This window comes from Tupaia chinensis, unplaced genomic scaffold, assembly GCF_000334495.1.
Source record: "Tupaia chinensis unplaced genomic scaffold, TupChi_1.0 Scaffold143642_1, whole genome shotgun sequence".
NCBI lineage: Eukaryota > Metazoa > Chordata > Mammalia > Scandentia > Tupaiidae > Tupaia > Tupaia belangeri.
The window spans coordinates 157,762-183,981 of record NW_006203490.1 but is presented as its reverse complement, the minus strand read 5'-3'; the positions used below and the strand labels follow the sequence as shown (position 1 = coordinate 183,981).

General features: G+C 34.7%; 1 protein-coding gene across 3 annotated transcripts in view; it reads right to left on the bottom strand.

Moving 5' to 3' along the window:
* Positions 1-26,220, bottom strand: part of ARB2A (ARB2 cotranscriptional regulator A) — a 473,507-nt gene that overhangs the window by 299,334 nt on the left and 147,953 nt on the right. For 2 of the 3 annotated variants that reach the window (XM_006164516.3, XM_027766701.1), the window contains exon 5: positions 19,113-19,331. The exons of the other annotated variant lie outside the window; for it this stretch is intronic. In XM_006164516.3, the coding sequence (XP_006164578.1) occupies positions 19,113-19,331 (219 nt within the window). The remainder of the gene's footprint in view (positions 1-19,112; positions 19,332-26,220) is intronic. 3 annotated transcript variants of the gene reach the window in all.

The window sequence follows — 26,220 nt, the reverse complement described above, 5'->3', positions numbered from 1 at the left end:
AGAACATAAATGGCGGGGAAAACATAGTTCTAATATGAATATATCAATTACCAAAATGGTAACTTAAAAATTTAGGACTTAGTACCAGCTTTGTCATTAATAATAGTGCAACTTTGAGCAAGAAATGTAATTTCTCTTCATTTCAGTTTCCTTATCAAATATCTACAAAAAAAAAAAAATGACTGGACTTGGAACGTCTAAAAAATACCTTTCAATTTTTATGTATTATTTTTTGGAAGTCTGGTAGAATCCTTCTATAAATAAGTTTCTTCCTTTATAGAAAACAGTAAACAAATGTGAGCAGAATAAATTGTACATTCCCTTTAATATGGAAAAAATAAGCCTCATTGCCAACATGGGTTCTACTTTTCAATGGTGACTAAGATAGATTTTAGTTTTAATAGACTTACTTATCATTGAAAAAACCCCTGATTCTAACGTTAAATTTTAATCTTATGGCTCAAAATTTGCTTTTTACAAGTTTATGAATCCATTATAAAGCTCTGGAAATTACTGACATTATTATTATTGCTATGGCAAAAAACACGAAACTTTGGCTGAGAATATTTAAAAGAATTTCTAAAAGATAAATGGTGACTATTTTAAAAAGTTAAATTATTTTGAAATTATTAAATATAATGGTACCAAATATAATAGACTTCTGTAAACTTTTTTTCTGGAACAGAGAGAATTTTCAGAAACTTCACAGAAATATACCAATTATCAGACATTTAGTAAGCTCTATTAAAATCTTTAGGATCTAGCTGAAATGGTCCAGTATGCAGTGTACAGGGTTGCAGTGCTAAAAGTCACAAGGCTGACTGTGGGTTTTATCAGGAACACAAAAAAGGCATGTGCCTGTGCACTCAAGATCCTGAGGAGCTAGAAGACTGAGGAAAGGAGATTGCGGTGTGATGAGATCCTCTCAAGATGCTCTCTGTCTCTCTTTCTCTTTCTCTTGTATACACATGCACATGCTGTCTATCCAAATGATAATAATTAAAGCTTTTAGGAAAACAAATTCAGGTATAAGAATTACTTTAGGACAAGCAGAAATTAGGGAGCCTTCATAGAGGACCCTTCAGATGTCTGTTTAAAACCCCAAATACACCCCAAAACATACAGTCAATTGATCCTTGACAAAGGGGACAAGACAATCCAGTGGAAAAAAGAAAATATCTTCAGCAAAAAGATGCTGGGAGAACTACATATCAACCTGCAGAAAAATGAAACTGAACCGTCATCTCTCACCACTAACAGAAACCAGCTCAAAATGGATTGAGGATCTAAACAGGAAACCTCAAACTATAAAAATATTGGTAGAAAACTCAAGGAAAACTCTTAGAGACCTTGGAGTATGCAAAGACTTCTTAAAGAAGACCTCCAAAGCACAGGGCATAGTTCTAAAAATAGACAAATGAGACTATATTAGGCTGAGAACTTCTGCACAGCAAAAGAAACAATAATTAGAGTGAGAAGACAACCCTTAGAGTGGGAGAATATATTTGCAAACTATATCTCAGATAAGGAACTGATCATCAGAATATACAGGGATCTCAAGCAGCTTATCTACAAAAAGATAATTGATCCAATTAAAAGATGGGAAAGTGAACTGAACAGACAATTCTACAAAGAAGACATACAAATGGCCACAAAGCATATGAAGACATGCTCAACATCTCTTGTCCTAAAGGAAATGCATATCAAAACTACAATGAAATACTTCACTCCAGTCAGAATGGCTAACATTAAAAAAAAAAATTATGATAAGTGCTGGCAAGGCTCTCTCTGGCGGGTGCACATACATGCCCTACTGCAAAAATACCTCCAAAAAAAGAGATTAAAAAACACACTTCTATATTTATTGCAGCATTACTTACAATTGCTAGGATATGAATCAACCCAAATGTCCAAAAATAGATGGGTTGATTGAAAAAAATGTGACATATGTACTCTACGTAATACTACTCAGTCAATGAGACCCTGACATTTGACACTAAGTGGATGAATATGGCAGACTTAATGCTAAGCGAAGCAAGCCAGAGTATCAAAGAGAGACTTTGTATGTCTCCACTCTATATATACCAAATGTCTGCGCGATATAGAAGAAATGAAAAGTTTGGAAGATATAGCAGTAGGGAAGGCAACTGTAGATACTAGAGATAGTAAGAATATGGGTAACATGGGGGTGGGTAATGGAGTGAGGGAGGGGAACAGGAGCGAAAAAACTCAACATGTTTAATTGAAACAAAAATGAAAAATTATTTGCTGATGATAACATATATGGTAATATCTTTGTCTTGACTGATACCCACCATATTTGTGCTGGAAAAAACAATGTTGTACACTGTAAGGATACATAGTGATTAAATGTAAATTAAAAAAACAAAGAAAATTAAAATTTTGAAAAAAAATACACACACAAACATACAAAAAAGACTTCTATTCAAGTATAATTGTATCCCTATTTTCATAGTTTTGCTAAATGAGCCATAATTACAAAGTATAGTCCATCACTTTTCAAATAAAATAAAACATATTTTTCCTAGTATTTAATTAAATAAAGTAATATTGAGAATGACATTAATATTATATGAGTTTGAAATGAAATTGATAATATTTAAGCTGTAATTTCATGCTCAAAACAAATACATTTAACACTGTGATGTTTATAAATGCACATATATAATTCAAATTGAAATGAGTCTATAAGAGAAATATTCAGGTCATTCAGTAACCATGTTACATTGCCCTGCTCTGTTACACATAAGGAACGCATGTGGAAGTGCTTTCATCCATTGATAAAGCCATAGTGTCCATGTGTGGCTGAGACAAGCTAAAACACCATGGGTTGGGAATGGGAAGCAACATGCTGATTGGCTGAGAACAGGGGAATTTACCCAAACAAGCAGATATTGAAGTGGAGACAAGAAAAGATCATTTATAGTAAACAAAACACTTTTGAGTCAGCTCTATAAAACGGATTTGAATTTTCCTCCATCCTCACCTGCAACAATATCGAACTTCTTTTACTGTGATGAAGCTCACACAATCCAGATGGACAGTCTGGGATTTAGGCAAAAACAATGTACAAGAGGGTCTTACTCCTGAGGCGAGGATTACATGAGTCCCAGATTCTAGACCCAATATATCTTCTCATTGAACCTGCCTAACAATAATTTTTGTATAAACCCTTGCATTGCAGAAAATATATAATTTTTTAATCACAGCAGTTGCCTTGCCAACCAAGAAAGATTCATTTATCTATTCACACAGTTATGTATACATATGACTACGAAGAGAAATGTAAAAGAGCCGCTTACGGAAATACTCATTTTGGCAATGTAATATGATGTGAAAACAGGTTTTGCAGTCAGACGTGGGCTCAAACCTTGGTTTAGTTACTCTTATTAGGTCTACAACTCTGAGTAAGTGTATTTACATCTCTATACATCATCTGTTTATGAGGAGTGCACAAACAAACCAAATAAACAATTAACTTCTAACTTGGAAAAAAATGGATATGCAAAGGCCTCAGAAAGAAAAAGAGAATGAAAAACAAAGGGTTGTCAATTATCCCTTCTTCCCAAGAAAGGGAGAAAAGTGTGGGGAGTAGGAAAGGGCCAAAATTCATAATCAAATAGAGACATGGTTAATTAATTGTATTTTAGACAATTACCAAAAAAAAAAAAATCAAGCCCTTTATCTTGTCAAGAAACAAGGAAACCCAATTTGGAGAACTAAGAAGAAAATGGCTTCATAGATTCAAGGACAGATGCAAATTAGGTAATAAATTATATATATTACAATAATTATAACCAACATTTACTGATTGCAAACTATGTGCCAAACTCTGTACTAAGAGAGTACTTAATTACACTACCTTTTATTTCTCACTAACAACCCTATTAAGTAGATATTATTATTATCCTTACTTTTAAGATGTCACAGTGCTAATAGTTAGCAGAGTGTCAACCACATGCCAGCACCTAGCTCATAATCACTATAGATTGGTCTTATGCAAAGTACAGATAATTGAGCCCAGCCAGGTGGAGTGATGGTAAAGGCCACTGGATCCCAAATGGCAGTTCCAGTCCCAGACCCAATAGCATGAAAAATATGCTCAGTGCATGTGTGTGCATGTCCCACATGCCGAGAAGAATGGAGGAGAAGAGTTGTTGCAGGTTATTGACACTTCCTTGGAAGGTACTTTCTCTTTCTCTCTGGCAAGTGAACATGCCCTATAGCAAATTTATAAAACAAAACAAACAAACAAAACAAAAAGTATGATAAACATAAAACAGAGACAGCACCAGTAAAGCAGCAGCAGAATATGGTAGAAAATTAGGCAGTCGGAAAGTGGGCACAGATATCTGGACTCTTTTAGAAAGCAAGAGGTTATCTATTTTAGGAGGAAAAAAGTGAATGAAAGTTAAAAGCTGCTAAAACCTAAAATGGGCTAGAGATTCTCGAGGTACTTCTGTTGTTGGAAGTGGAGAAGTAGAAAATAAATTCTAAATTGTCAAAATCTTTTTATTTTTTTTAAGAGAGATTTTCCCTCTAAGGCACATGAGCTCACCAGAGAGACATAAAGTGAGAAGTCAACCCTTAGGGGGATGGCCACACCACAATCTCCTCCATTCTCCTCTCGGGATTCTGGGAATGAACACGCATGAACCCAGCATAAGTTTCAAGCCTCTGGGTCTGGGACTTGAATCATGGTGGGCCATGTGGGAATACAATAATGTAACCATTACGCCATCTGCTGGTCAATAAATGGTCAAACTCTACAGGCCCTGTCAGTGGAAACTGACATCTTAGTTTCAATAAAGGGCAGAGGTGAGAGTGGGGGAGCAAGTACAACTGCACACAGAGTGCTCCCTGAACAGCCAGAGGGTTTAGAGCTAAGGCTGAATCTGAAATGTCTCAAGAAACTAGTCCTACTCTGTTTTAGGTCTCTGTTTTTGTTTACACAGCTGCTCATGTAGATTGACTTAGTTTCGCATTACGTAAGGCATCAATAGAAACATGATTTTAGTTCTAGTCTACTGCTCTCTTTCATTGTTTCTATGTTCAACTTTGGAAAAAACATGTAGACTAATGGTTCTAGAAATATGGTTTCTGGGGGTTCCTGAGACCTTTCTGAGGGTCTGCAAGGTCCAAAAATTTCATTATTATATAAAGTGGCAGGTCTTCAAAAGTTCATGGACAATGTGTATTATGAAAAATTGAAAAATTTTTTTCACCAAAATAAATTTGTAGTCATTCCACTTTTCCATTAACTTTTTGAAGTATGTTTGTACTAAACATTCTTTGTATTTTTCATAGTATTGGCATTTGCCTTAGTGGTTAAAAAGCAATAGACGATGAAACTGCTGCCTGTGACTAAGCACAGATGAAGGTAGTGGTACCAAACTGCATAGCACTCATATTCTTCACTTCCATACATAGGCGGGGTGGAGAGCCAATATCCCCTAGAACGATGTCAATGAAAACATGTGGTGAAAAGGGAACTCTCCTACACTGCTGGTGGGAATGTAAATTGGTGCAACCACTGTGGAGAACAATTTGGAGATTCCTCAAAAATTTACAAATAGAACTACCATGTGATCCAGCAATCCCACTCCTTGGTATCTACCCAAAGGACAGAAGAATACTTAATCGGAAAAGTGCTTGCACATCGATGTTTATTGCGGCACTTTTCGTGATTGCTAAGTCATGGAAACAACCCAAATGCCCACAAACTGATGAATGGTTAGAAAAACTGTGGCACATATACTCAATGGAATACTATTCATCCATAAAAAAACAACAAAACCCTGGTTTTTGACAGGAAGTGGATGGATATGGAAGACTTACTGCTGAGTGAAGCAAGCCATGCTATGAAGGCGAGGCATTGTATGTCCCCACTTAATATATACCGAGTGTTTGCACTCTATGACTGAAACTAATTGTCTAAAGGATATAGAAACACAGTATATAGATGTAAATAGCAGATATAGCGTATGTGAAAGAGGAGGGTCTGAGGAAGGACATTTGGGGGAGGGACAGGGAGGCAAAGCATTAATGGCACAAAGAGGTGTGGTATTATCTGTTGAAGATATTTCGTAGTTTTATCAACAGTACTAGGGAGAAATATTCACTGTTGAAATATCCATTTTGTAAGACAAATAATAATGTGATTGAATGTATGGAAGAAAATAAAATAAATAAATAAGAAAACATGTGTTTCATTGCCAAACAACGTCAATGAAAAAAAAAAAACACTTTTCATAAGTCTCCACCCTTGAGAATATGTTTGTTTAATGTACTGAGTGAGGAAAACAAAGGCACACAGAAAATGTGAGATGTTAGTTTTGGGTGTCAATATAACTGGACTAAAGAATACCTAAGAAACCAGATAAAGCATTACTCTGGAAGTGTCCATGGGGTTGTGCCCAGAAGAGATTAACATGTGAATCTGAGTGGACTTGATATAAAGATTCACCTGAGTGTGGATAGGTATGACCCAATCAACAAAGGGCTCAGACAGAATAAATACAGAAGACCTAGTGAGTCCATTTTGGAGAGAAGGAGACTTCTTTTGTTGCCTTGGACATCAGACCTCAGGCTCTTCTGCCTTCTGAATCGAGGATTTACATCAGCAGTCCACTGTGTTCTCAGACTTCTGGCCTAGGACTGAGTTGCACCATTAGTGCAAGTCTTTGGATGTGGACTGAACTATGCTACAGGAATGCAAGGATCTCTGGCTTGCAGACAACCTAGAATTCATGGTCATCTGAAGGTCTGGCTTCTCAGCTGTTATAATCAGGTGAGCTGATGCCCTCAATAAATCCCATCTTATACATGTATACACATTGTGCTGCTCCTGTCTCCCTAGAGCACCCTGATTAATAAGAGCCAAACTATGCTATGGTGGTGGTATGGAGGAAATGGAGTTGTGCACCTGATTGAGTTTCAAGCTACAGTAGCCACTTTTAAAAAGGAACACCACTTTTTTTTTTTTTTTTTGAGAGGTTTTTGCTATAGGGCGCGTGCGCTCGCCAGACAGAGAGACAGAAAGACAGAAAGCGAGAAATCACCCCCCAGGAGGGATGGTCACGCCACAATCCCTTCTCCTCCCTTATCCTCTTGGGATCTTGGGCATGCACGCACACGCGCCCGGCGTGAGTTTAAGCCACCAGGTCCGGGATGCGAACCGCGGTCGACTACATGGGAGTCCAGCGACATAGCCATTACGTTAACTGCTGGTCTCAGGAACACCACTTTTTAGCAAGACTAATAGACAAACTATGATTATATAGATTTGTGTATTGGGAAGATACTTTCTTGAAAATGAACACAGTAAGCTTGATAGTCCAAGGAAAAAAACTGATGGCTATTTGCTGCCAACGTTAAAACTGAGCTTTGTAGTTAAGGTTAGACTTCTGGTAGCTTTAGTAATTTTTCTGATAAGCTTGGTCACTTTTCAATTCTTGAAACTTTTCTGGTAAGACTGGTAGCAATATTACTACACAGATATTTTCTATACTGTGTAATTAATTTGTAAACATTTGGACAGTCATATAACTAAGTGGAATGATATTTTCCAAATTATCAGATGAATGATGTTACAAAGTACTCATGATAAAAGATCCATTCAAAGTATAAGGGACACCAATGCATTTTCATGAGAGAGTATGAAATGTGTTTTACATTCCACGCAGAAACTAATCTTTGAAAAACTATTTTTGTTGAATGTTAATATAGCATCAGAAAGGATATATACACAATTATCTAAAAATGCTATTAGCCTTTTGTCTCTGAGTAGCTCCATGGCAATTGGCAAGAATAAAGTGCCTTAAGAAAGGCAGCAAAAAGGGAGCCAAGAAGAAAGTGGTTGATATATTTTCTAAAAAGATTGGTAATAATGTGAAAGCACCTGCTATGTTCAACATAAGAAATATTGGGAAAACACTAGTTAGCAGAACTCAAGGAACTCAAATTGCATCTGATGGCCTTAAGCGCTTTGTGTTTGAAGTGAGCCTTGCAGATCTGCAGAATAACGAAATCACATTTAGGAAACTCAAGCTAATTACTAAAGATGTTCAGGGCAAAAATTGCCAGACTAACTTCCATGGCATGGATCTCACCCATGACAAATGTGTTCCATGGTCAAAAACTGGCAGACCATGATTGAAGCTCATGTCAATGTCAAGACTACCAATGGTCATTTGCTTCATCTCTTCTGTGTTGAGTTTACTAAAAAATGCAACAATCAGATAACAGAAGACCTCTTATGCCCAGCATCAGCAGGTCCACCAAATCCAGAAGATGAGGGAAATCATGACCTGGGAGGTTTAGACAAATGACTTGAAAGAAGTGGCCAATAAACGGATTCCAGGTAGCACTGTAAAGGACTTAGAAAAGGCTTGCCAATCCATCTATCCTCTCCATGTTGTCTTCATCAGAAAAGTAAAAATGCTTAAGAAGCCCAAGTTCAAATTGGGAAAACTCATGGAGCTACTACCTCCTGGTGAAGGCAGTAGCTCTGGAAAAGCTACTGGGGATGAGATGGGTGCCAAAGTTGAACGAGCTGATGGATATGAGCCACCAGTCCAATAATCTGTTTAAAGTTCAGACATTTAAAAGTGACAAATAAAAAGTCTTATTTGTGACCACAAAAAAACCCACAAAACCCAAGCTATTAAAATAGGCCTTCCTGTGACCAACAGATGGTGTAATGACTTTATCATTGGACATTGTCAACTGCGGTTTGAGTCCTGGACCTGGTGGCTTAAAACTCACACTGGACACATGTATGTGCATGCCCAAAATCCCAAGAGAGGAATGGAGGAGAAGAGATTGTAGCATGACCATCTCCTCTTGGGAGGAGTGATTTCTCATTTTCTGTCTCTCTAGCAAATGTGTCCGCCCTATAGCAAAAATCTTTCTCTTAAAAAACAAACAAAAACTCCTTTCTTTTTACAACCACCTATCTGTGTAAGGTCAGATATTCTTTATATACAATGAAGACAACATAACGCAAGAGAATGAATACACAGATGTAAGAATTTGGCTGTCTTCTATTAAGCCAGATATTAAAGAGACTTAAGAATGTCACACTTCTCACTTTATGTTTTTGTTTTAGAAAATATAGGTATTTCTCATTAAAATATATTACTTATGTCATTATGTAATAGATTTATTGCTATTTTAAAAATATTATAAAATTGTGTTTTAATTTCTCCATGGTAAACATCGGTAAACATGACTCATATAAACAAAAACCCTTCAATGGGCTTAATAATATTTAAGCATGTAATAATATTGGAACATATCGTATTGTGTTGTCAGAAAAATCATGACATATTTGTTTTATGTTTTCCAAAGGTCATTCACTTATATAAAGAACAATGATCAATGATATATTATTACCCGTTTTGCTTGATAAGCTTTTGCCATCTTTCAGTAGCTTCATAATTCCTGGTTCATAGAAGGACCTGCCTTTATTGGTGAAAAACAGAACAAGGTGCTAATTTACAGCCTCATCAGAATGGAACATTGTACCACGCAAGGAGTTTTGAAGAGAGGAAACAAGTGGATGTCTGGTGGTGCAAGATCAGGCGAGTACGGTGGATGTGGCAATGTGTCCCATTCAAGCTCAAATCATTTTCGAAGGGTGATCAAACTGTTGTTTGGTGTGTGGTCTCGTGTTGTGATGGAACACAGATCTTTTGTGATCAACGAGCTCTGGACGTTTCTGGATGACGGATTCCTTCAAATTGTCCAACTGCTAACAGTACACATTTGAAGTGATTGTTTGGTCCCTTGGTAGGAGCTTGAAATACACATCTTTAAAATCCCACCACACTGAGAGCATAGCCTTTCTTTGATGAATGTCTGCTCTTGATGTTGTTTGAGGTGAAACATCACATTGGGACCAAGTCTGTGCACCAAATTGTCAAAAGCAATCTACTTTTTGGAGAGTTTTTTTTTTTTTTTTTTTTTCTTTTTAGCGATAGGGCGCATGTGCTTGCCAGAATTTTTTTTGCTATAGGGTGCGTGCGCTCGCCAGATAGAGACAGAGAGATAGAAAGTGAGAAATCACCCCCAGGGGGGATAGCCATGCCGCAATCCCTTCTCCTCCATTCTCCTCCCAGGATCTTGGGCATGCATGCACATGTGCCCAGCGTGAGTTTTAAGCCACCGGGTCCAGGATGTGAACCATGGTCGACTACATGGGAGTCCAGCAACATAGCCATTATGCTAACTGCTGGTCCCAACAATCTACTTTTCATCAACAGTTATCAGTTGCTTCAAAAAAGGATCATTTTCCTCACATTTAATGAGCATGTCGCAGATGTTTATATGCATTTTCAAATCAACTTCTTTGAGTTCATATGTTCCCTTACGTATGCCAGCTTCCTCAAGTGGTCATGAATGCCTGAATGATGTATATTCAATGTTTCTGCAATTTCTTGTGTTGTGTAACATGGATTTGACTTGATGAATGCCTTTATTTTGTCATCATCAACCTTGGTGGGCCTCTCTGACCAAGGAGTGTCACTGAGATCAAAGTCACCAGCTTGGAATTTCATGAACTATTTTTGGCATTGATATTCTTATATACCATTGTCACCATAAACTGTATGCAACTTTTCACAAGCTTGACATGTGTTCTTCCCTTTACGGAAGTGAAAGAGTAGAATATGACAAAAATGCAGAGTTTTGTCTTCCATCTTCAGTTTGTAAAATCTCCAAAACTCAACCAAATTGCTTATTTTTTTTTGATTAAGCTAGAACTGTCAGCTGACAAACGGCATAGCAATAACATAGGTGTGAATGACTCTAGTACTTCCAAACGTGAACTAGCATCCTCTGTTGCAAAACTGCATCGTGTTTTCCGACAACCCAATAATAAAGACCTCTGTTTCTTAGGTAAAAAGATTTGAGAATCATCTACTATAACTCAATGGAGAAAGACCTAATTCAACCACACTTCCTCCCATATTTCCCACTGGAAAGGGAGAGAAAAGAAAGAAAATGGGAATATATTGAATTATAGCTATCTGACTTTTAAAAAAATATGCTAATTTATTTCATTTATTCCTTATAAAAGTCAATTAGAAATTAGTTTTCCTATTTTATAGATAAAACACAGAGAAGTGACTTGCCTAAAGTTACATCTGGTAAACAGCAGCATTTAGATTATAACATACATCTCTTTACTTCTGAATTTCCTTTTCTTTCTACTACATAAATATTATTTACAATAGAACCCCCACCACTCTAGAATTGGTCACTGTCCACCCAAAATCCATAAATGAAGACCTTTGATCTTTATTGTAATTTCTGTTCTAAAATCTACAGATGTAATTATTTTAGATCTAATTTTGAGTTTCATCAAATTCACAAAATGTTTGATACACTTTGTAACTGCCATTGAGTGAACAGCACAATGTACTAATTTTCTGGGTGCTAATACATTTCAATCATAATATATATAGAATAACAGTTCTTCCTCCACTCTCACACTAGTCAATATTAAAAAGCAGATTTAAGGAACCAGCAGTTAGTGTAATGACTATGTCACTGGACTCCCACGTAGTCGACCACGGTTCGCATCCCGGACCTGGTGGCTTAAAAAAACTCACGCCAGGCGCGTGTGCGTGCGTGCCCAAGATCCCAAGAAGAGAATGGAGGAGAAGGGATTGAGGCATGATCATCCCCCCTGGGGGGTGATTTCTTGCTTTCTGTCTCTATGTCTCTCTCTGTCTATCTGGCGAGCGCACACGCCCTATAGCAAAAACCTCTCCAAAAAAAGGGCATATTTATATAGGCAAAGATTTGTCTCGTTTCATAGGTTCATATAAGCAACTAATGCTTAGTCATCAAATCTTTATTTAAAAATCTGTTTACTAGGCTTTGGAAGCATACAATATGAAAATATAAACATTAACTTCTGGTGATTTAAAATGCAGTTATGGACATTTTAGTGCTTTAAAATGAAATGATTTTTGGCCACTTTCTCTGTAATCAGGCTTGATCACAGTTCCTCTTTCACTTTATTTTATTTTATATTTATTTATTTTTAGAGAGATTTTTGCTATATGACACATACGTTTGACAGAGAGACAGATAGTGAGAAATCACTTCCCCTGGGGGAGGTGGCCATGTTGCAATCCTTTCTCCTCCATTCTCCTCCAGGGATTTTGGGCACCCACGCACACACACCTGGCATGAATTTCAAGCCTCCGGGTCTTGGAATTGAACTGTGGTCAGCCATGTAGAAGTTCAGCAGCATAACCATGACACCATCTGCTGTTACCACAATTTCCCTTTTAATGAAAACTTTAAAGTGAAGAAACTAGGTATGCTTTAGTGAAAAGATGAATTATTTTAATACTACTTTACTTTATTGAGTTGTTAGAAATGCAAGTAATAATAGTAATGTGTTCTTTTATTAGGTACTCATTCTTATCAGGTAGGAGGGATCTTCTCCACCTCTGGCCAGATAGGGAGACACTTCAATTAGAGTAGCATCCATTCCTAGTTTCTCTGTGTCCCTCACTGTTCTTTTCCACAGGAGTAATGACATTTGATTTGCACACTTAGGAGAAAATGAACATGCTCCATTCAGTCTTATGGGTATCTTTCAATTAAGCTTGCTTCCCACCAAGTGAAAAACAAAGGGAATATATCAGGAAGTCAGTTCACTAGCTATAGGCCAAAGTCAAATTTTCTAGCTGAACTTTATCAATGAGTCAAGCTGATGCTTTGATCTCCTTTTGTCCTCTGATTCCTATGTGATATTGCTCATTGAGTTCCAAACTAAGAATAACTCTGAATAACTGATGCTGAATAACTCTGTGATATAATACAAACATATATCTGGTTTTTGGCCTTGGTTTCTGGAAGGGAGCTCCTGAAACACTTGGAATTTCTTGACTTTCATCATTCATAAAAATTCCTTTGTATCAGTTCACACTAACGAGATGAGTTAGGGTAGAGCCCAATATAACTTCGATTGAGGCTGGTTATCCAAAAGACCAAACTATTAGAGAGTGAGAACCTTCAGCTTGACCTACCAATGTGCAAAAGGGCTTAGAAGCTGGTAATTAGCCATGTTTTAGAGTTCTGTAAGCCATTCTAGCAAGCTACTGAACCTGAATATCCAATCTGACTCCCTCAGAAGGTGTAACTGGTGTCTGATCTGGGGCCAGTCTTGTCAGACTGAGTCCTTTGACTTGTGAGAACTGACACTAAATCTAGGTAAATAATGTCAGAGTTGAACTGAATTGTTGGATACCCTGTTGGTGTTGGAGAACTGAGAAGTGGTTGGTGGCAGAGAAAATACCCAGAAAGGTACCTAAAGGTCCAAGGGCAGGGGACTATGAGAAGTGGGTTCTTTCTCTACTGCTTCTCAAACTGAGAGAAAATAAGATGCTATTTATTGGCCCTAAAGCCCTAATACTACATGTAAGAGAGTACGTTGGCTTTACATGTATTATTATCATTTTATTTTCCAGAGAAAAAACTGAGGTATTGGAAAGTTAACTTCAGTCACACTTTATTTAGTGGAAGAGCTGAAATTCAAATTCAGGTCTATACTGTATCTCCACAGTTGAAGGATTCTAAATGCTATTCGTACACTAGAAACAGGAAATAAAAATCACAATCTTCTTTCAATGGTTATAGGCTTTATGTTGATTTAGAAAAACGTAAGTACCTTGAAATGGAGAAAACATTACAGTAATAAAGTTTTATACTGATTACTCGATACTATGTAAGCCTTTTATTTATTTTTTTCCCAGTTATACTGCAGAAGATTTCTGGGTCAAAAAAAAAAAAAAAAGACCAAAAACAAAAAAGAAAACTAAAGATGTACTAGGATTGGGGTACTCAGTTTCTAAGAGAAGCAAAATCAAATATGAACAGTAGCAGCCCCTGGTGGTCTAAGGGGAAAAAGTTGTGTATCTGTAGTTATGGGGGTGGAAATATGTTTTTTAAAAGAATATATGTACATATTTAGCCATTTGACTCAGTTCTCAACCCAACACATTAAAAAACAGATGCTTTAAAAAATGATCTGTTGGCAAGATGCTTGTTAAAATTTTATCAGTTGAAATATTAAAATTCATTATGAATTAATTAACACATTATATAAAAATAAAATGTTTTTGTTTCATCATTTTACAAAGTACTATATCCAGTGGTGATTAACAGTGGGAATTTTGTGTGTCTTGATATGTGTTGCTCAAAAAGAAACTAAATTTATAGGATTACCACTAAATTGATGACATTTTCTGTCTTCACTCTTGAATTTAGTTGGCAGATGTTTTTGAGAACAAAAAATTCCATCTTATTACAAAACATATTAAGCAGGTTTTCCTGCCAGGCATGTCTGACATGATGTTTATTGCCTAGACCAAATCAATCCCCTTAATAAGCCATAATATATGCCAGCAAGTACATTATTTCATAGTTAAGGAAAGTTGCCACATAAAACAGTGAGTTCTTTGATCTCTCATGTTCTGCTCCTAATGCATTGGAAATGTGCTACATAATCCACTAGTTAATCATGTCTATTTGCACTCATTTAGTAAGTAAAAGAAGGTTACACTTCGCTAATCTTAAAGTTTTTAGGCCTATACACTACTTCTGCCCTTGTGTACCAGATAGTTACAAAAACTTAAAAGGAGATTGGCTATTTATTAGATACCAAAGAATGAGACAATTCAAATACCTGAATATACTAGGAAAATAAAATAATTCCAGAGATTAAACAATCATTGTTTATAATACAAATAAAGTGAAGTTGGTTACTAAAACAGCTGATACAAGACTCCAATGGCATTAGTACAGAAGAAGAGAGGTTCAGAAGGGAGGCAGGTGACATTTGTTAGTCCTCATCAATACTGTGAACATACTACAGTCAAAACACCAGAAATGTATGTTTAAAAAGACAGCTTCAATCTATCGGAGATAGCTGTTGCTGAACAATTGCAAAACTTCACATAAATGCTAAAAAAATTAGTCAGAAAACTAAACAATATCTCACATGTGAAGGAATAAGATTTTTGATAGATGTCCATAAGTAATCAATCCATAAATATCTGAGTATCTTCGATGTATATGCCAGGTTCTTCCTATCCTGTAAATGTCTTCTACACGTCTGGACTTGCCCTTCTGTGGTTCTCTAATTCCCCTCCCCTTCATCCTCAGCATCTATTTTTGTTTTCTTTTATTTCACACACTGGGGCCAATCTTTCTTCTCATCAGCACAGTCACAACTAAGCCTCACCCAAGCAAAGAGATGTTCAGGTACTTCCAGCCCAACATTAGACAGATCACGTCAAGTCACTCTTGCTTCTACTCTACCTAATTCTGAAAGGTTCTATGGCTGATCTTCTTCCTTAGCCTGAGTACTTTTCCCCTTATGCTTCAGGTAGAGACCAGAAGAACCTTCATTCCTAAACTTCAGGTCCATTTATCTAGACATCTGCAGACTAAAGTTTCATCTTTTGTTTGGTCTCCTTACAGGGGATTAAATTCTAATGAGTAGGTTCAGTATCATATCATAGTTCTCTCAGAATATGCTCCGTACTATTGTAAAAAATGGCTCCTATCTGCTTATTTTTAAGGATTGACATGCAGAGGCAAAATATATGAAGCATGTTCAACAATCTGGAGGACTATAGGGAGATCCAGTGAAGAGGCATGAAAAATATATAGGTAATATTAATAACGTTTTGAGACAAAAATATAAGAGATATCTAAAGACAAGACATGATGAATTCCATATAAGTTAATTAATTATACTGACTTCCATGAGTCTTACAAAGGAGAGGTCACTGGTTAAGTGAGGGCAGAGGTAGGATTTCAGCCAGGCATGACAACATGGATAGAATTAAGAGAAAGAACAGGAAGCAAAGTTACAGATTTGATAAAGCATAAAATGAGTATAGGTAAAGCAAGCACAGTAGCCTGCCTGTACTCTTGGAGCAAATGTGTAAAACAGGAACGGCATTAGGTCAGGATAAATATTTCCATTTTCTTCCATAATTTTAGTTCTGTGATGATATACCTGAAAAGGCACACAGGATATGGCATTTTTTACATATTCAAATGAAAACATTTAGATCAATTGTTGAATTGTGGGATACTCTGTTGGTGTTAATTTAAATTAATTAATAAGAGGCTAATCTCAGCCTATCGAGTTTTTAATCATTGATTTTAGAAATGTAATCTCAGCCACTGGATCATGTTGGACAGCCCAACAATGTAATTTTGTTTATTTGCTTGTTTGCTTGGTTTTGCTTGGATGTTTCTTCACAAAAAATCAAGTAGCATAATTTAATAATATATATATAATATTTAATAATATATATATGCATATTCTTTTACAATATATACAATCTTTTAAATGTGTATATATATTTAATAGTATATATTAAATTATAAGTGTTCAAAAATCTACATTGCTCATCATCAGATAGTTTATTATATCATATTTCTAATATATGTGGTTTAATTTTCATATTTTAGATGTACATTATCTTCAAATGATAGAACAATGTGGTAAAGAAGTAATGAGGCAAGAATCTATAGCAATTAGAAGTCCTGGTTGAAATACTTAGTTCCACCATATAGTAGCTATGTGATTCTAGACAAACATTTGTGCATGTTTTCTTAACTATAATAGACTAAACTGATTTTATCCACCTACTATTATGCAGTTACCAAGAATATATAATAATAAAAAAATAATAATTTCAGTTTAAGAGGTTACTTTAAGTTAACTTATCCCCATCACACACCACAGTCTATACATATACAGGGAAGAAGGGCACTAGGATAAGTGATTTCTTGAGTGGATTGAAATTACCTAAGAATTAACTCAACTTATGTATAATGAACCATTCTCTTTTTCACTGTAGGAGCAATCCTTACTATCTTGAAGTGTGTTTGAAGAGCACTGGCAACCCTCTGCTATCTTGCTCAATTCCAGAGGATGTTAAGAGAAAGGGTGTTTATGGTGTTTATTAAGAAAAACACTTCATAAATAATGTCAGATATAAAGTAGAGTTGTGTATGTGAGTCTCTTTTTACCTTTGAATGCTTTCAGTGGGAACCTGAATTGATGAGTGAAGTGGGACAAGAAAAAAACAGGCAAAAAGATACAAGAAAACATACAAATGGCAGGAATGTAAAAGAGAGAAAAGAATTAAAAAAAAAGATAAAAGGAAAAAGAGTAGCTCTTAAAAATGAAGAAACATTAAAAAATAATTTTTTCCATGCTTAAAAAATATTAGATTCAGGGATAAATGAGGCAGTCGTAAAAACAGAATAAAGAAAATGAACATAGAGCTGCAAAACAAAAGAAAAAAATCAAAGCGATGGTGACAAAATAAGGAGAAAAGGAAGAAATAAACAGAAAGGACAGATATCTGAAATAGATGTTTAATTTCAACATGTCATAGGCAAAGGAAAGAAGAAATCAAAAACAACATAGGAGAGCACTTCTGTTTGCATTTTACATTAAGTAAGTGAATACACAATGGTTTGAATATTCAAAAATACCTTATAAAATAATTTCTGGAATCTACATATTAGAGAAATCTTTAAAAAATTTTTTCTTCTATCATAAGATGGTAGTGGATCACACGGTGGGGAGCTTAGGCACCTGGTAAAGAAGGTAAGATCACAACCATGATGCAAAGGGGGAGCTGTGACTACGCTAGAGCAAAGAAGGTTCTTATTGATTCCAAATCTAATCATTCCTTTTGTTTTTGAAAATACATACGAAACAGTGAAATGCTTTTCTGAAATTTCAATATTATACCAGCCTAACACATTGTATGGTGTGCTTTAAGTATTCTTGGTTAGGATAACTTTTTTTGGGGGGGGTCTTTAGAATTTGTAGGTGCTTTCACTACTGCTTAACTGTCCTAACTTACTCAATTGACTGACCAATAACCAAACATCTTGAATTTTTAAAGTATGATTCCAGAAATTAAAACAACTATGCTATGAACTATGTATAATAAGGAAAACAAAAGTTAGTAACATATTTCCCTTTGCAGACAGAATGAAGTATTTTACTAATGATCTTTTAAAGTAAATGTAAACATAGCTCAAGTTGAATAACCTGAAGTGTTACTACAATCCTAAAGAGTAATTCATAAGATGCTAATCTGTCTATGTGTAAATGTTCTCAATTTCTTACTTTTGAAGACTATGTCAAGTTCCTGTTTTACTTGTGCAGCAGCATTTTTGATAGGCTTCGCTATTAAACTTCTAGCATCCATAAGAAAGGCATCAAAAATTGCACAAACCTGTGTCATGTATATAAGGCACAGGATGTATATCAAGCAGAATATGTCCAAGGGTAGTAAGACTGTCTGTGCCCCTGACAGAGTTAGAAATCCTTGGCAGCACTGCTCTAAGATTCCCATGCTGTAGGGTTATAAAGTGCAAAGGTCTGCTGCATATAACAAGAGCAAAAGACAGAGGTGCCTGCTTACACTATCTCTGAAGTATTTTGGCTTAAATATTTATTAAGGTAATAATTCTTCTTCCTTCTCTCTGTCTTCAGAAGTTAGGCTGAGACACTGAGGATAGAAGGTCGCTCATAGAAGAACAATGCTTTATCCAGTAAAACATACCACCCAAGATGAATACTACTTTATACAGTACATTATTAATTCAGCAGGTTATATGCCTTAGAAATTTCTAGGCTATATGCACTCTCTCTCTTACAGACCACACAACAGAATAACACCTTAAAGGGAAAAAAAAAGTATATTGGAAGGCTGGACAGGAAAGTTTTCTTCTTTCGGCATACATCACAACAAAATTATTTTAGGAAATTTTCCTTGAAGCAGCATATATGAAAAGGAGATAGCATTTGCATTTGAGTTTTCTATCAAATGTCACACTGAATAAAAATAATGCATTTTGTAATTCGAAAACACAGGAAACATTTTATACAAGTAGACAACCATGGGAAATGAATGGCTGACAATGAAAGTATTAACATTTTCTTTAAAAACAAATGAGACAAATAATCTGCATGAAGCAAAATAAAAATAAAGAAAATAATGAAGGAAAGTAGTGATCTCACTTACTCTGATAAACAATTGCATCATTTCTTTTTCTCTTTGGGGGTTACGATACTTTTCATAGAAATCGCGTCGCTTCTTTGTGTCTTTAGACACTTTATCTTTTCTTTCCCGCTTTTCTGCTGGTTCATCTGAACTATCAGAAGACGACTGTACATGTATCTTTGGCTTTTCTACTTCAATATAGTTTTCATTGGGATTCAGTACTATTACTCCATATCCTTCCTGTTTTGAAATGAAAGAAGGTGACATAATTTAATCTTAGGATCCATCTCAATTCATAAAAAGTTCTAAAATCTCAGACTAAGTAATTTATTATGGTTACTTATTCACTACAATAGTCCTTGAAGAAACATTATAGTCTGAATTCCCCCCCCCAAAAAAATCCTCATTTAAAATTGTTTGCCTTTATGTGTATGGAAATAAGTATTAATATCTTTAAGAATAAAAATTGCCATTGCAAAATAAAGACTATAAAGCTTAAATTTAAAAGAAAGTAATTCAGGTCTTCCAGAACTCCAAAATTCATAAACTAAATGATCAAATAATAACTATACTTTCAAACCACATTAATACTTATGATATATACTTTGAGAACAAAATAATTTCTTTCAAATTGGAACTTATAATTCAAACTACCTTTTGTTGAACTTTTTCTCTACAATTACCCTATAATGAGTAATTTTTGTTTGAACAGAATAAAAGAATACGCAATTAAAAAGGAACAAATCTGATCTAACATTCCACAAATTTACCTGTCTATGTTATCAGAGACATATGATGTCTACCTGTGTACCTTGAGTTTAATTAAATCTTTTCTGTTAGGAGGGCAGATAAATCATAAAACAAAATAAACTGATACCTTATCATAATGTATGAAAGTGACTCTTTCATCTTGAAAATTCATTCATTTTTCAAACTACCATAACTATTTCTCTTATTAAGAACCAGTAAGAGGAAATAAGTAAAGTTTCAAAGTTTAAAAAAATATAGCTTGTTGAGCTCTTGGAGCTTTTTAAAAGTTTGTAAAACATGTTTTTCTATCTGATTTATTTCTAGCATGGCAAACATATATCTATGGTAATAATTTGGAAACTTTTTGGTATTTATATTATATTTGATGAAACAACCATAAGAAAATGGAGAAACATAGACAACATAAATTCTTGAAGCTATTATATAGATCTTTCTTTTCCATTCTGTACTGTGGGTGCCAAGTATGTCCTTGTAAAAACCCTGGAAGGTCATATTTAAATGTATTTAATGTATTATAATATGATTAAAAAAAAAAAGAGCTATACAAAAATAAAGCCTATAAAATATCATCTTCCCTAAAACAAAAGTATGTACCAATGTTTCTTCAAAAACTATAACTGTAAAATCTATTTGAAGTTTAAAATATAATTACTATTTTTGGCCAATCTAGCCTTAAGGTGATATTTTAAAAAAAAACTGATAAAAGTAACAATAAACTATTATTAGCATGAATTAAATTATCTTATTTTAAATAAGCCACACTGCTGCATGTGTTTGTTTTTTTTTTTAAATAATGTTATTTCACAAACTCTTTCAAACTTCACCAGGATTATTTTAATTTCTCCCTTCCCACAATCAGATATGTTATTGTCTAAAACCAAAATTTGGTTTGAGAAGGCTCAAGATCATTGAAGTTCTGATTTTATAGAAAGGACTGTTAAGACAGTTATCTCACATGTGTCAAAACTACATAATAAGCCAAACTGATTAACAAAATACCAAACATTCTTCAACAGATATTCAAATAAACTTTAAGATAAATGTCTTTTGTGAAAGGCATATATAATACACGTTTTTCATTTAAACATTCTATACCAAAGCACAAGTTTTTTACTTTTTTTTTTTTTTTTTTGGTGTGTGTTTTTTAAATTTTCTTTTTAGGTTCTTAGTTGTTCAGTCAAAAGTTTTACAAACAAAAGATATTTTATTTGGTCCTGCTTTATTCTAATCTGTATAGCTATTCAAAAGTCTTGTAATTCATTGTGATCACTGTCAGGTAGACAGATTGTCACTTCGTGATTTTCTACAGTTGGACACACTTGACTAGTTATTAAAATCACATTTGAAGGAAGTTCCTACCCCTCTTCCTTGTGCCACTTACAACTTTTCACGCCCTTCTCAAATTTCAGCTATAACTTCTCCTCCCACTAAAAGTAAGTTAAAGAACACTGTTGCACTCTGCTGAACAGGGTGAGAGAGGCATTCAGTTCACTGTCTCTGGTGTGAGGAACATAGTCAAAAAGGGTCACGATAGGCCAAAAAGAAAATTGCCTCCTTACTAGATGCTGTACCATGAGTAAGTGGTCTCCTGTCAGTTTCTTCTCTGAGTGAATTGAACTTTAAACATGTGCGCGTGCATACACGCGCACGCATACACACACACAGATAGATGCACACACCCTTCACACTCCCACGTGAGTTAAGAGTTTGCAGGCTCAAAATACAATCTTAAAATTCTTAGAGGTGAAAATAAGTACATGCTATGTTTTAATGATATGAAAAACTTCAAACTCAAGGTAATGACATGAAACTTTAGAGAAACTGATAGAACATGAGTATCATCTTTGCACAATGAATGAATTCCAAATAAAGATCAACTTTTTAAACAAAATCATAGTCAACAGAATTACAAAACTACTTTTATTAATAACTTAATCACTAATAATATGTTCATAAAATAGGTTTATTTGAGCAGAAGTTTTACTTCATTTTTAGGATATGTCAAACATTATTGCGCCTCCTTGATTTTTAAAAGGGCTCTGAAATCTGTCTCATCTAAATAAATATAAAAAATAGATATACATAAATCACCAAAGAAGTAGTATTTGTCTGGGATATTGATTATGTAACTGAAAATTACACGACTCATTTGTTCAATTTTATGAAGGCACAATGTCAATTTTTCACGGAGGCGCCCACATATGAAAAATGATTTTGTTTTTAAGCCACTACAAATCAATTAAAGAATTTTTATCATTTAGGCTTCAGCAGTGAATGTTTCTCTTTAAACACTGAATTATTTAGAAAATATTTCATCCTTTGGATATTTCAGACTGCCAATCCAATTAATATAATAACAATCAAGAAATATTCAGGAACATTTTCTGCAGAAATGAAAGCCCATTTTAGTAAATGTCTTTGTTGCAAATTCAATTACCGTTCTGTAAGAAAATTAACATATTTTTCAACTAATTTTTCTGATAAACTATTAAAAGAAATATTCACAGAGATCATTCATAACCTTTTTATAATAAGTAGGAAAAAGCAAGAGTAACAAAATAAACGTTAACTATCCCACATACATGCTCTAACCACAGACACGTCGTAAAACTTTTTTCTTCTTTTCTCTGTCATACATTATACTTGTGAACAAATATCTCTTTATATAAGCTTTGAAGATTTCTGCCATGTCAATGTTAACATATGGAAACTAACAAGTCAAAACAAATAAAGCAAATCAGAGAGAGACAAAATGTTGGGAAGTATATTTAACTGCTTTAATAAAATAATACCAACTTATACCTGCAAAAATCAGAATAAGTACCATTTTAAAAAAGTGATTCTCTCCCCAGTATTTCAGACAGTATATAACAACATATAAGTATTGTGAACTTCAATGAATACACCTATAAAGTTTTATGAAACTACACTATTAAATCAGGTATCAAGTATAATATTATAAAAGAATTATGCTTTGCCACTTTAATAAGTAAGCCTTCATAACTTAAGTGTTTTATATTGAAATATTCCTTTATATTTTATTATTCCTTAGGCATGCCAAATTCTTCATAAGATGAAAAGTTAAGTCATTTCAAACATAAATGGAAGTCTCTTCTGTTATTCTCAGCAAGACAAAATGATCAAACTGATTATCAAACATTCTACAACTAAATAAATAAAATTTATGGAATCATTTATAATGATTTACCCAAATCAATTCCAATATCCAACAGTTCAAGAGACAAAGCATACATAAAGTTGTTAATTAACTCATATGTTTGATTGCATACTGTAGTAGAAGATCAAGGCGATCCAGAAGGCAGACATTGGTAAAAGTATGCTTTATCTGTTTAACTCATCCATATTCCCTTTCCTATACTTTTGTACTTTTTGTAGTTGTAAGGGTAGTTTCATTTTCCAAACTGTGTTTAGAAGGCATAAGCCATGGGATCCTAATCAGAAACTTTCAAAAAGGCTTATTGCTAGACAGAGCATTATACTCAGCACAAGTCCTTGCTGTGATATAAACAGAATATACAGGCCTCCAGGCCTTTCTTACTTGGAAGTTTATAGATGCACTTACTGATAAATAATAGTTAATTTATCATTCAGTCAATAAATGATGGGTTAGGTCACAGAGGTCTAAAACAGACAGGTGATGCCAAACACAAAGCATTGAAGAAGAAAAAATTAATTTCAAGAGAAATTAAATCAGTACAAAAATGGACATATCAAGAAGATTCTGCAAATAGATAAAATTTAAAATGCTTGACCCAAACCAGGCTGTATTTTTTTTTTGTCTCAAATGAAACCTTGCTAAAAGTGAAAATTTGTTCTAGTTAATTACCAATTATGAGGAAAATGGGAAATAGGAGCAATTCTACATCTTTTTAAATCTCTTGTGGTTGGCTAAATAAAAAATCAGCTGAAAGTACTCTGCTCTGCATATTAACTTGCCAATACTGCAAGCCACATGTGACCAGCGAGGTCAGGGGCCAGAGTAGAATCCTTTGACCTATGGAACTTTCCATTTTGGTCTTCTGGCAAGGCTCTGTTAGAGATCATTTTACACAATTTATCAATCATATTTTCAAGTTCAGCATTCTATCTGCTTGGTTTGAAAGAAGATAGGTGATCATCCTCAAAGGAAATGAAATTCAAAAGTCTTTTACCTACAAACTACATCTATCCATGGTTAAAATGGACAAACCACTGTCCATCTTTTCTCAAAGATATATGTTGTGTTTATTCTCATCTTTTTCACAAGAAGGATATGTATATGCTACTGTTGCAACATCTAGGTGCAACAGTGAGATGAGGTCATGACAACCAATCAGAAGTCACTAGTGAAGCGTTAAAGTAAACATAGCTGTTGGAGCTGCAGCTCTGCTTGAAAAATGCCCCCTCCATTATTTCAGCAATTTTCTCAAGACGTGACCTGGGACTGAAATGCTTGAAATGTCACTTGACTCTTTTTTGTGCTAATTCGCAATGTGCATTTAGGTAACAGCATCCTATTAATATTTTGTAAAAAGTTCATCATGACTATATTTCAACTTTCAGCTCCTGAATTCTGTGTTCCATGATATAAAAATATCATCATATGGACCAACATAGATTATCCCAGTTAAGTTTCCAACTTCAAATAGTTCATCAAGTTAGTCAGTAAAAGAAAACATGCCACAAAAAGTTTTCAGAGGACCACCTGTTGTCTATTATTTTTACATAGCACTTACTCATAAATCATAACACAGGGTAATTAATCAAGCTGTCAAAGAGAAGGTCAAAGGTTATATGGTAGAGTCAGAAGGTCATGCATGGGCTGATAGAGGTCAGGGTCACACTGCATTCCTCATTATCAAGTTGGGATGAGAGACGGCCCAAGCAAACAAAAGTGAAAGCAGATGGAGAAGTGAGTGGATAAAAAAAAAAAAGAAAGAAAATTTCACAAACAAAAAGAAAAGTGAAAGAAGACTGTCAGCTGCCTTCAAATAGAGAATAGAAGAGAAAAGAAATACACTGAAATGTGCTCAAAGGAGCTCAAGAACATAAAGAAACTACAGTTTTATCCATTAAATAAATTGAATATAACTTTTCTTGGCCATTTTATTACTGCATACTAAGGAATATTAGAAGTATGTGTTTGCTGTCTCTGTACCCTCTCTAACTAGTACATTCAAGATTAATTAAGGCAGCGCAAAAAGTCCCAAGGATGAAGTATGACTTATAAAAATAAAACACAAGACCCACAAGAAAAACAACTTATAATAAGAGTTGTTTTTTTTTTTTCCTTCAACATTGTTTCAGGGTTTACGACACAGATGCAAGCAGTTTTAAGCCATAAAACAGATAAAACAGATAACGTTTTGAGTACGATCCAAAGATATCTACAGACATAAATGCATCATAAAAGTCCTTTTGAATAACAAAACAGTTATAAAATATTCTATTATTACGCTGGCCTGAATTAGATGCAGAATACTGTGCAAAATTAGCTGTCACCCTTTGCTCAAAATCTTTGTTAATCTCATTTTGAATGTTTGCAGCTTTATCAACACATGCATCAATGTCAGCTCTTTTTTTTTTGAACCGCTGTAGTTGGAAGAAGATATAATTAAAATGTTTTGGCACAGAAAAGGTGAAATTGTATCTTTTCTTGTTCCCTTAGGAGTCTGTAAAACATGAAGGATATATTGACAAACACACACCCTTTTCCCCAGTTCTGACATCTCAGGTCATCCAAGTGCTATTTATTTTAAAACATTCTCTTTGCGCTCATCCATATTATCACCTGCTCCATTTCTAACTTTTCCCAGGTTTTAGCACATTATGCTGCTTAAACTTCACAAATTTCTTTTCTAATCAACTTATTTATAGAAGCATTCCACAAATGCACAACAACACCGTAAAATAAATGCATTTACCATTCATGATTAAGAACCAACATATAAGTTAATACTACAACTTGGTAAAATCTTTCATATTCTTTGCTTCTCATTCTCGTAAAATGACATAAACCTACACCCACACATTCACACATTATAGTAAAAAGAAGTAACAACTGTCGCCTAGTCAGTGACAGATCATCCCTAAATGGATTGAGGGAACCCAACAGACACATCTTTATCATGTTGTCCAAAGCAGATTTGGATGGTGAGCTTTAGCTTATAAACTTTACTGTTCTGCATGCTATTGGGTCATTGGAAAAGTCATGATGAACTTTTCTGTCTTTCTATGCATAAAGCATCATGACTTTCCCAATGACCGCATAGTTATTCCTTTATGTTTTAAAATGCTGAATGAGGAACCAGCAGTTAGCGTAATGGCTATGTTGCTGAACTCCCATGTAGCCCACCGC